At 41.8% G+C, this 12813-nt stretch overlaps 1 protein-coding gene across 2 annotated transcripts in view; it reads right to left on the reverse strand.

The window, feature by feature from the left end:
- Positions 1-486: 486 nt before the first annotated feature.
- SLIT3 (slit guidance ligand 3) overlaps positions 487-12813 on the reverse strand; it is an 802550-nt gene continuing 790223 nt past the window's right edge. For both annotated transcript variants that reach the window (XM_073355953.1, XM_073355954.1), the window contains 4 exons: positions 6518-6672; positions 5022-5307; positions 2437-2645; positions 487-835 (listed from right to left, as the gene is read on the reverse strand). In XM_073355953.1, the coding sequence (XP_073212054.1) occupies positions 597-835; positions 2437-2645; positions 5022-5307; positions 6518-6672 (889 nt within the window). In that variant the 3' untranslated portion in view covers positions 487-596. The remainder of the gene's footprint in view (positions 836-2436; positions 2646-5021; positions 5308-6517; positions 6673-12813) is intronic.

Genomic DNA, 12813 nt, shown 5'->3' on the forward strand with positions numbered 1-12813 from the left:
ATAATATTTGAGTAATGGAGTCAATGTCAGACCGATGCACTTTTTGGGGAACTGATTCAAGAGTATCAAGCTGAGCCACTGTACAGAAACCAAACACAAACTAGCATTGTTAGGCAAGAGTAAGAATTGAGAGGGAGACATTTTCAGGGTGCACAGATAGAAGAGATGGCAGTCAGATGTGAGAATGTGCTTTCCTGTTGTACCCACCAGAACCTCGGAGAATATTTTTTGCAGTCTGTATCTATCGTTTTGTGGCAGGTCCTTGAAATATCTTCACATTTGGCCATCGTGCATGCTTATAAACTTACCCCATTTCTCCTTTTGTTAGGCTATGATTTCTTTATTTTTTCAAAACATTTTAAATTTTTTTAACAACTGTTAAAAAAGTTTTATGGTAAAAATAACTCACTATATGATACATATACCCGAAATGGTGTGATACTTTATATAATAAAAGATGAAAATATTCACTTTCCATAATAAAAATAAGTTCTATTTTTTGTTTATTTTACAATATACTTAATATTCTTTTCTTCTTCTTCTTCACACTGAAAGTAAATAGGTCCGATTAAAGTGGCAAGAGACTGGAGAATGCCTTATGAGCATTTTGAGCAGCCGCATTCCACATGCCTCTCCAGTTCTTCCATGAAGGAGGATCCATCCACACACTGAAAGATGTATTTCCGCCTTTTGCTCCGGAGGGGAACGCAACACTGCCCATTACTGCAACTGCCACGACATTCCATCTGGGGAACTTTGGAGGCAGTGACACACGAGCTGTAGCCATGCTGCTTATGGATCACTTCTCGGACAATCTCCCCCTGGCAAAGATTCTCTGTTAAGACAACGGAGAGTGCAGAGATAGGTTTGTAGAAGATTATAATTTAGAGATGCTCATAAGGGACAGTATTATGAACGTAGGATTTTGGAGATGTGCCCTAAAGGCATGGCTGTGCACAGCAGTTCACCAGAGACGCTCCCCAGTTTGTATTATTAAAGTTTTATTCCTTTCTCATTCACTGGCTTGTTACTTAATGAAACCCAAGATCGTTAGAGAGAGGAAGGATGGGGAAGGTGATAATTATCTTGTAACCCCCTCCCGACCAAACAGCCCTGTGCGTGTACTGACATTTATTTTATTAAAGGCAAACAACAGTGCACTGGGTCTCCATTCTCCACTGCTTTGTACCAGGTGTAAAATGCTATCAGGACAGACTAGAACTCTCTTTGTGCAGGTATGTATTTATACAAGGCCGTGTAGAATCAGGCCTGTTGCCTTCAACAGAACTGGAGATGCTTTAACAAAGCACAGTTATTTAAGCTTCCAGAACCCTGTAAAGTATATATTATCCCCATATTAGATGGAAAATGGAAAAAATATATTAATAGTAAGACCATTATTCGCCATGGGAATGGTTTAATGGCATGAGACTCACATTTGAAACACTTAAGCTCCCTAGAGCCACAGGTACAAATCTCGGTAAGGCTGATCTGTCCTTACATCCTTTCAGATGAGATATATGGAGTTCCATGCAGCTTACTCTGTGTAGGTCTTTAGAGGAGGCTCTCAAACCCAACATTCAGCCTACTCTGTATGAACTTTAATAATCTGGGGTTTGCTCAAGTATACTTGGCAACATTTCCTGTCCTAACCTATTGTGCAGTCACTGTGCAGCAGTCAGATTCATGGAATTGGCAAAGACTGTGATCCTTTCAGATGAAAGCTGCTACCTAAATAAAACATTACGGGTCAAACTGTTGCTTTTGCAGGGGAACAAAGGAAGGACTAGAAGATGGAGTTATAACTTTCTTAGTTTCTAATAGGCCATTTCATTTGGGGGCAAAACAGGTGTGGAACAGACAGAGGGCTTGGCCTCCCCAAAAGACCAATAGGAATATAGGAAAAGCTAAGAATTCTCCATGAGATTCCATTTCAAACTTGTACAGCTCAGGAGAGGGAAGGAATGAGGGCAACTCACATTAATCATCCTACACAGCATGGTTCCTAAAGAAGCACTGCTTCCTGGGAATTCTGCCTTTGCCTTTCTGAACTTCCCCATCGGGGATGTGTTTGTGTTCTGGGGGGAATTTTCATCCCTAATAATGCAGTGAGGACAATCCTTATAGTGTATGAAGGGAAAGATGCACAGAAAAGCACCTACATCCCAAGCCTTCTCCATTCAGATGTCCCACTCAGAAACCACAGAGCTACAAATCCCCAGGATTCAGGAGGAACAGAGCTATTACCATAGATCTACCTTTTCCATGTGTTCAGACATCTTCTGGCCAGCTCTTGTGTGGTTTCCCTCTCCTCCTCCTTCAATGGCTCAAAGGGGCCATTGTCCCATTAATAAGAGTTTAATGGAGGAAGAGTGAAGACAAATGTGAATAGAAATGACAGCAAAGCAGCATCCCAGGCACTGTAGTCAGGCATACCTTTGTCGCAATGTTCTCCGCTATAGTTAGGGTCACATTCACAGTATGGCTCCCCATGTTCTGAAATTTTACACTGCCCATGGTTGCATTTCATAATTCTGCAGGGATTTGAGGAGTCATTCTTCCTGTCGCAGTATATGCCCATATAACCCTCTGAGCACTTACATGTGTAAGCAAAGTTGACAGCCATGCATTTACCATGGATACACCTGAGAAAGAAGAAAAGTTTAGAGCTGGCTTATGCTTGTGGGGTTTGAATTAGGGCAGGAAGAGACCTCAATTTTTCCAGGAATGTTTACTTTGGATGTGTCCCATTCAATTTCTGGCCAATATTCTAAAGCAAAGAAGTTCAGTGCCAGGCATGCTGGCAGAAACTGCAAGTGAATATTGGATAATATTCACAGAAAGCAAATTCTGAACTTAGTGATCATGAAATGTTCTCATGGGAAACCTGAGAAAGGGTTAGGCTCATTCAATCACAGATCAAACAATACAATTTATCCAAACAAAATAGCTCAGATTCAGAGTATCAATACTTGAAAGAAACTGCTTGTGAACAATCCACATGTCAAAGTGTACTTGGAAAAATTATTCTACAGATTACATCACATGTTGAATAAATGCGAGGAAAATTGTTATCTGTCTGTGGAATTTGTGGACAAAAAAGAAGCTAAATTACTCCGAAAAACTTGACTCAGTTCTAGTTTAATGGTTTCATGATTCAAGAGTCCTGCAGTGGGATTTGGTATTTCTGGAGAGGTGGTGCATGATAAGGAAGTGCAATAGATTCCCCCTATTCAGTGGGTAGATGAAGGCTCAGATTGTGGAAGCAGGAGATGAAAGGGGGCATCTTTATGCCTGGGGATGCCATCCAGCAGTACAAACATTTCATAGATACAAAGCTCTCGCTTACATAAACTTTTCCCCGTTTGTTATTTTTACTCCTGGAATTTTAAATTATTTCCATTTTAAAAAAAAGTTTATTTTAACCCTTGCCAGTTTTATGTGTGTGCAAAATAGGCAAAAATAAAAAAACAAGAAATAATAAAAGCAACAATGAGGTCAGGATACAGAAAAAAAGGGTAATTAAGTGGAGTCACATTATTTAAAAAAAGGCATTTTCAACAACACTAAACTAACTGCTGCTCCTCGATCAGTAGATCAGTAACCCTTGTTACTCCCCCCCCGCCCCCAGTCTCCTCCTCAGTTTTGAATTACCACGTCTCCACTTAGATTGTACACTCTTTAGTATGGAGATCATGTCTCTGTCTGTATGGCACCTACCACTCTTTTGGACACCCAGGGTGAAACAAACCTTCACCATTTAAACAACTGCAAGTCCCTCTTTCTTTCCTTGCCCAGCCATCCTGACTATTTGCTGATTTTGAAAACTCAGGGGACTGCTTGTGCATCCTCATTGGTGAAATACAATTACAAAAGGCTAGTTTAAATAAAAATAAAATCAATATTTCAGCATTGTTTAGGGTTAGGGTCATGTATCCAGATCTGTCTTTTATTTTACTCTACCTAGTTTTACTAAGGCTTACAACATAAAGGGCTTCAATCCTGTGAGGTGCTAGGCATACTCAGAGCTCCAGCATTGAGGGAGCTCAATACCTGCAGGATTGTGCCCAGAAGCTAGTTTAAAATGGTTGCTGTGCCAAGTGAAATTCCTGTTCACTGCAATCAGTCACACAGATAATTACAGATTGGGTCACTCTGCCTGTCAAAACCATGTGTTTGCAATATCCCTTTCCCACAGATTCTCCAACAGCTTACCATGGGAGTAGCTTCTAATACAAAAGTATTTCCATCTGTTTGAGATAAGACACAGGGCTACATAGACCATTGGTCTGTGCTGGTTTGTCTATTTGTGTTCCTGTCAGGAAATTAATGTATCTATTCAGTGCCCTGACATGAATGTGCACTTTGTTTCTTTGAATTATAAATACTTCACTCATAAGCCCGTTCCCTGAGACTATACACTATTCCTTACTCTATTGCTGTTCCTCAGATGTTCTACTCCAAAGGGAACTCCTAAGGACAGCTGAGTTTTGGGGGATTCTGAATGAGTTTAAGTTGGAATACATAGTTCTAAGAACAACATTTATGGCCTTTGGAGAGTTAGACTCTGAACATCACGTCCAGCACATGCTGTAATGGGCACTTTCTTTTGGATGTGGATGCATCAAAAAAATGTGCACCATCCCCCTACAGAAAACTCATCCCTGGGTAACGATATGCAATCAGTGGATCAAATGCAATGTGTGTGATTGATGTGGGGTTTATGTATGCAATGTGGGGCTGTGTATTTTGGCAGGCACACCCACTGCTGAAAATGTGGCTCTTGATATAAATGCCTCAACTTCCCCTGAACTGGAGAACAGATCTATGGCCTGCCAGCATTCTAAACAAGAAGTAGTTGATGTAAATTTTCAGAGGTGAAGAGGCCTCAGAACTCCTAATGGCTTCAGGGGGAGTTGTGGGTATTTGGCACCTCTGAAAATGAAGCCTGGCTCTGCAAGATAAAAAGTTAAATGTCAGTTCATTGAAGAAAGCATTCCCATCAGCACCAATGACCTTACTTGTTACTAAGGCAAGGGTCTCCAATTTCCTGGTCACACAGTGGGCCTGTCCAGCCTGGATGACACTCACAGATAACGCTTGTCTTCTCTATGGACCGGCAGATGCCATGCTTGCAGATGTTACAGGATTTGCAGCCAGGAAGGACTCCTAATGACTGCTGGGGTAGATCCTTAAAGTCCTGCAGCTCGTTATTAATGCGGACGTCATGGATACATCCATGAAAGCCGTTTGACATCCTATCTGTGCCTTGGCGCAATGAAGATAGCCCAGTAGATGTTGGGATCCCTTCAGATAAAACAAAATATAAATATTATCTTGCATTCACAATAATACTAGAATAAATTATAATGGCTAGCACCTTCCCTTTGAGCATCCCAAAGCCCTGCATAAACACTAATCTAGACAGGCATAAAATAGCTATTCATATTGGACAGGACACTGTGATTAACACTTGGGACATGTAGTGAGTATAACTGGGCACATCCTTGGTTTTACATTGCACTTAAAACATGATCCTTATAGAGTCTTCATGGAAGTAACATCACATTAGTCCTTTGAATTTATAAAGCTTTCAGTCAAATGTTTACGTTTTCAATTATAAAAGGACAGAATTTTGCAATATGTCTAGAGAGGAGCGATGTTTAGCAGAGCTATGTTAGGAAGACACTGAGCTTGCAAAAGGAAGTAGTCAGAAGCCAAGACTACTTTAATGCTCCCCCATTATATGCTTATGCATTACAAAAGTATAATTACATGATCTTTTTATGCTTATTTCCAAAGGACACACTATTTATGTTGGGTGGTTCAGGGGAGATGGTCTCATAGGACATACTATTTATGTTGGGTGGTTCAGGGGAGATGTTCTCATAGCTCTGTTTCCAGATCATCTCTGCTGCATGAGGCTCTTTAATCTCTGACATTCTTAATATGAGCCAATTGTTAAGGTTCAGCTCTGGCCAAAACAAGATTATCCAGTTTTCAGATTTGTGAGGATAATAATTCAGCGGCCATGTAGAAAAGGGATTATTAAAAGGGATTATTTACAAAAGGCCTGATCCAGCACACAGTGAAGCCAAAGGGAATTTTTATCATCAGCGTCAATGGTTTTTGGATCAGGCCCAATGGCCCTTAGGGATCTATTATAAACCTGCAGCCATTTGTGCTTGGTTTTAATCTAGCTAATTTGGAAAAACCATGGCTGAGGAGGAGATGCTCCCTATCCAATCCAAGTTCTGCCATCCCTATCACTGCAATATCTCCATGCATCCCTTCATGGCTTCACAGACTGTTGAATTAACGGGGCTATTAACATCTCGTCAGACCATAACACTGGAATGTCTTATTTTTTAAATCTCTTAATGTCTTTATTCCAGGCAAATCATTTTCATAGCAGTAACATGATCTGCTGGGAGATGCCAGCTGTATTATTAGCTGAAGAAACTTTTGGAAAATTGTCGAGGACTCAGCTATTCTTGCGAAGAGTGACCGAACATACCTCCAATATAGAGCGGGGTGTTGATGCTGACTGTGGGTTGTTTCTGCAGTTTGCCAAGACTCTTGGGGGTTCCTTTATCCACAACCAAGTTCAGTGTTTGGTTCAGCATAACCAATTCCACACTGTGAAACTGCCCATCATTTATTGTTTCCACACTAAAGGAGAAAACAAAGAAGGAAGAGAATCAGAAGGAGCTTAGCTGTGACTTTCTTGCTTCTGTTACAGGCAATCACCCGCTTCTATCCTTGGAAAGAAAATGGCATACTGTTGGCTGCTTTGTGATCAGTTGTCTTTTTTATAATAAGCACATTGCTAAGGGTAAAGAACTTAAAAGGTGCAACTTCAGACCTGTGTCAACTCTCATGTAATCAATACATAAACAGATTCAACTCTTAAGACACTTGTTAGTTATTGGGGAGGTTGGGAAGATTAGAAACAATTTGTGGGAATAATCAATTAACATGACATGAAAATGAACTCCATATTTGTTGTTCTACACCTACAGATATTTTTATATGTGAACAGAGTTTCAAATAAGTTAGGCACACAATCTCTCCAATAATTGCACATGCTAAATGTCAGTTTGGATCACTTGTACAACACACAAAATTACCTGTTCTTCACATGCAATCAGAGCAATTACACAGAAATTAGGAGCACAATTGTGCACCTAAGCTTTTCTGAACTCTAGCCCACTCAATACATTGGAATAAATTTAATCCTTAGAGCAACTTAAACTCTCAGCCCTGTAAATTGCAAACTGCAGTGCCATGAAACAATATGAAAATTTCATTCTACTCCAAAGTGCAGAGAAAAGAGAGGGAGGTAGGAGAGGGATGCAATGGATACACAAGGGATTAACTGCTCTTTGACAAATGAGTGGGTTTTTCAAAGTGCACTCATAGTGATGGAAGTGAACAGATTTTTCCACTGATGCAAATTTAACGAAACATTATAGTCTCTCTTCATTGTACACATGTGAACTTTAATACATAATGAGATACTTAATAGCAAATAATGTGTTAAATAATGTGCTACGTAAGCTACCCATGCACTCAGCTTTGCCAATGAATATCATTCTTGACCTGCTGCAAGCCCTGTCCAGTGCCAGGCCTCTCCTGAATAGACTCCCCAGTTGTGTGGTGGTTCTGCCAGGAAAGCATGGGGGCAAAAAGATGTTGTGTGGAAAAGAAGAATTCCAAGATGTTGCTTAGTCTAGAAAACTAATTTGGAGTTGCTGGACAAAACATGGTGACAGATGAATAGAAGTGCATCAACTCATTTATTCTCAGTCAACTGGAACATATGCCCAGCTTCATATAGCTGATTAAGTTAAAAGTATCTAGGGGCCAACCCTGAGTCACTGATGTCTATGGAAATTTTGGCCTTTAAGACGAGACATTTAGAAACAAGATACCCAAAGGCAGGGGTGAAAGTAAGTCGAGTAACTTACAGGTATGCTGGGGCCAGCTCTGGCCCCTGGAATGGGCGAGGCCTAGGGCAGAAGGGGCAGGGCTGAGGAGGTCAGAGCCAGCCCCAGCCCACCCTGTAAGGTAAGTGCCCCCCATCTTTCTACTCCTCCCCCACCCCTCCGGGGTAGCAGCAGCAGCAGCCCAGGACTCCGGGGGCTATTTAAAGGGCTCGGGGCTCCCCTGCTTCTACTGCCTCGTCCTTTAATTAGCCACCGGATCCCTGGGGAAGCGGCGGGGCTCCGGCGGCTATTTAAAGGACTGGGGCGGCAGAGGCAGCTGGAGCCCCCACTACCCCAGGGCTTTGGGGGCTCTTTAAAGGGCGTGTGGCTCCCCTGCTTCTACCGCCCCAGTCCTTTAAATAGCCCCCGGAGCAGCAGTGGCGGGGCTCCAGTGGCTATTTAAAGGGCTGGGGCGGTAGAAGCAGGGGAGCCCCAGGCCCTTTTAATAGCCACCGGAGCCCCGCAGCCGCTACCCCAGGGCTCCAGCAGCGGGGCTCTGGAGGCAATTTAAAGGGCCTGGGGCTCCAGTCACTGCTGGGAGCCCCAAGCCCTTCAAATTGACTCCTAGGGAAGCCAGGCTGCCCCAGTACGGTGCACTGGCTCTTGCCGGTATGCCATACCAGGGCGTACCGGCTTACTTTCACCTCTGCCCAAAGGAGGAAATGACCAGAATTGACTTGTTCATGGAATAGTTACAATTCTACAACAGCTACAATAGACCTGGTACAACTGATCATATGCAAGCAGGATTAGGCAGAAGCCACCAATATGGAGACTTCTGAAGAACACCAGGGCACACAGAGAAGTGGTATTGCTGACTCAGTAGGTAACCCTCTGAGAAAGGACTGAACCAATGCCCCAACACAGTGTTGGAGGTCTTGTACTGGGAAGGCCTTCCGGATGAAAGAGGACATGAGCACTTGTGGTTTTTAAAGGTCATGTGAAATTTTATGGAAGTATGAGGTGTGTAGATACTATGGCACCATATAAGAAACCAGTTAGACATACAGTGGATTCATGTTAAAATGTTGTAAAAGTACTTCTTCTGCAGAACAATTCCCACAGAAATGATGCTTATGGAACTCTGTGAACTTGCATTTCCAGTGAGTCCTTGCTGTACATTCTTAGGATGGAGAGAGGACTCTGGGGAGGCAGGTACTGGTAGTTTACACTTGGTGCTGCTGTAGTTCTCTCTGAGACCTAGAAGTATTCCTTAGGGAAAAGAGACCTCACACCACACAGAGGACTAAAACTTATTTAGCTGCATTCCTGAAAGATTTGATAGAACAGATTAAACCAGTTTCTTGGACAAATTCCATCTGGTCATATTTTACCAATTGAAATTCCCTCTGCAGTGTCAGTTGGACAGAGTGGTGTTGACATATTGCTATAAAATGTTGCTTAGATGTTCTTGTGTGCTATCTAATATCTGCCAAATTCCACTGAGGAGATGGCTGTGTTTCAGTGGTGGATTAAATGACCCCTATATATCCCATAACAACCTCACAGGAGTATTCTGAGGCTTAATTCATATTTATAAGCATTGTGAGAGTCTCAGAGCAAAGATGTTATACAAATGCAAAGGCATATTTTTAATTGTTAAGCTCTGTAGATAAGTCAATGAGAAAGGAAGAAGAATAGGCAAAAATATTTGCTCTGAAGCATGTGCGTTGAGGAGCAAGGATGAATAGCTGTTTAACAAGCAACCCCTGTCCTAGTAGGATTGATCTCTGAAGATGAAACAAGACCACATTCTTATCTGAAGAAGCCCAAGCTGCGACTATGTGGCAGAGGACAACATTATCACATTTGGCAGTGCTAGTTCTTATTTGGGCCAGGACTTCACAGACATTAATCATTAACTCCTCCACAGCATATGGTTTTCCAGATTAGGTCTTAAATGTTTTGATTAACAGGCAAATGGAGGCCCATGTGTCCCATTGATGGCGTCTAAGCTTCAACTCCTAATTCTTCACTATTTTTAGTGTACTCAGAGCTAACATTTTAACTCCAGTGGGGAACTAGAGGTAGGGAGGGCTTCTCTGGTGCCATTCTGAAGCTGTAAGTGCTTGTTGTCAAATTCTAACCTTTCTCCTTTAACCCACAAAAGAAAAATATTTCACTCCCAAACTTCGCAAAACAGAAAATCATTTGTTGCCCTAGCTAACCATTTCAGTTTTATGAAGCTGAAAAAGTCAAAACAGCCTGAGCACACATTTTCTTTTAAAATAAATGCTCATACTCAAGGAAGGGGCCAAATGCTTACACCCAAAGGAAAAGGGGCTCAGAGAAAACTGAGATAGTGGATAAATCAAAGCATTTGTTGTTGTTGCTGTTGACAGAAGAGACTTTTAAAAAGCTTTAGATTCTGAGAGAGACACACACAGAGTAAGGCTGAGGGGGAAGTGCTACGTGAATTCTTCCTTACAGCTTAGTGTGCCATTCGGCCTCTAGGAGACTCAGCAATCGTCTGAGACAGTTGGAGACAGTGGCTTGGCGAGAGATAAAGGGAAGAAAGCCACAGATGCTGAACAGTGCATTGTAACTGGGCTCAGCATAAACTTGCTGTGCTCTACTTTTTTCAAGGGGCTTCTTCCCGACCCGGCTCTCTGTGAGATTTTTATTAAAATGCTAATTGAATTCTTTTTGGTGATCCGGTGGTTTTACAGCTTATCCACCTGAAACAGCCCTCAGTATATAACTACCTATCTGAGTCAGGGATTTGTTGCCTTTTATTGGTATTTTCATTCTACAAAGCTACAGTGCCAGAGGCACTTTAGCTTTTAAACCTGCCATGTTGACACTGGCAATGATGCGACAAACATGAGCGGTAGTGTTAAGATAGAAACAGTAAGGTGTAACCATTTTATGCATCTGCAATGCCCAGAGGCAAGAACTCAGAAAAGGCAGCTATGTTCACTGTGACAGGTTTCAGAGTGGTAGTCGTGTTAGTCTGTATCAGCAAAAACGAGGAGTCCTTGTGGCACCTTAGAGACTGAGAAATTTATTTGGGCATAAGCTTCCGTGGGCTAGAACCCACTTCATCAGATGTACATCTGATGAAGTGGGTTCTGGGTTCTAGCCCACGGAAGCTTATGCCCAAATAAATCTGTTAGTCCCTAAGGTGCCACAAGGACTCCGCGTTGTTTATGTTCACTGTGATGCACAATGTACTCTAAAAGTCTACCACTAGATGGAGATGCAACATCACAGAAAGGATTGTCAAGTTTGAGAAACCATCCATCGATATTATTCTTCCAAATCCTCACTCCACACCAGAATGTTAACAGCTTGATACACAAATGAATATTGCATTAGGTTATGAAGTCAGGACACACAGCTACAAAAATTAAAACATTAGAGGATGGAGCTGAGGGTTTGTTTTGGCTTGTTAGAATTTATTAACTAAAATAAGCTTTTGTAAAGTTACACACCTGCTGGCTGAGATTACACAGTTTGTCCCTTTTTGCAAATGCTTTTGTGATACGTGATTAAACCATAATCACTTATCTGAACAAATGTGGAGGGAGTTGAGTCAGGGTAAAACACGAGCTGGATCAGAACTAACTCTGGTTTTGGAGTAAAAAACCAAGTGCTAGCTCTTGAGATTTTCCAGCTGATTAAAAACCAGTCCTGAACTTTTCATCTTGGGCAGCTTCCAATGGAACAATTACAATATTGTGGGCCTTTATGATAGAATAGCCTAAGTTTATAATAGATACTTATTAAATAAAGGAAGGAAATATTTTAAATGTAAACATCTGAAGGATGAGCAAGGTTTGCCATGAATTTGATTTTACAGAACAACTTGCCCAAAAGTAAACAGTAAAAAGAGCCTACACACCAGTTTTATATCCAAAATGTGGGAATTGCTGCACCAACTGTTACAAACAGTCTGTAAAGGACCCATGTTGGTCACTGACAGTTCACTGATTTTTACTACAGTAATTAAGATTTATACAATATCTTCACCCTAAAGCATTTTACAAACATTATATGGAGGAACCATTTCACCTACCATCTAAATGCAGCCATTTCTAGCTCTTTGCACATAGGCATATCAAGCAACAGAGTAGAAGAGAAAGTGAGAAATTATCCCATTGAAACTGCAGGGGAGAATTCATTAGGCAAAGTCTTTAAATAATGTTCTGAGGACATCAGTCAGTCAGAGGTTATGGTTCTATTACAGCAGTGGGTGGGTGAGGTTCTAGATGATCACGATGGTCCCTTCTGGCTTTAAAGTCTCTGAGTCTATGAGACAGTAATGACCTAGATGCAACCTTACTCTTGCCAAAAGTGCCATGGGAGCACTAACAGTCCAAGAGCTGTGGTTCTTGGTTTTACTAGTTTTCTTCCAACAGTGCAGTACCCTTGCACACCAGGCAGAGGCATTAGTTCAGCACTGACGTAAAGAAAAGAGTGGCACCTACAGAATCACCACCACCACTTCACCCTGCATCTAGATATTAGTAGGAGGTCTCCTCTCCAGTTACTTATTGGTCCTGGCTCTGTTTAGCTTATCAGATCTGACAAATCACATCTTCAAGTTTTATAGCTATGGGTTGTGATATTCCTTCAGATCTGCTAACTCTCCCATTTTCCTTGGAAGATTCCTGCTTTCAGGTATCCTGTCCTGGGTGCTTGTTTGGGTGCTTGAATTTTGTGGGAAACCTACTCCCACATACTCCTAGTCTCTATGGTCTCAGCAAGGTTGAACCTATGGCTGAATCAATCTACCTGAGACCATACAGACTAGTAGAGAACCTCACCACCATTTTCCGACCTCAGAGCTATGACAATTTACTCCAGCCAAGGATCTGCCCCA

This window comes from Lepidochelys kempii, chromosome 8, assembly GCF_965140265.1.
Source record: "Lepidochelys kempii isolate rLepKem1 chromosome 8, rLepKem1.hap2, whole genome shotgun sequence".
NCBI lineage: Eukaryota > Metazoa > Chordata > Testudines > Cheloniidae > Lepidochelys > Lepidochelys kempii.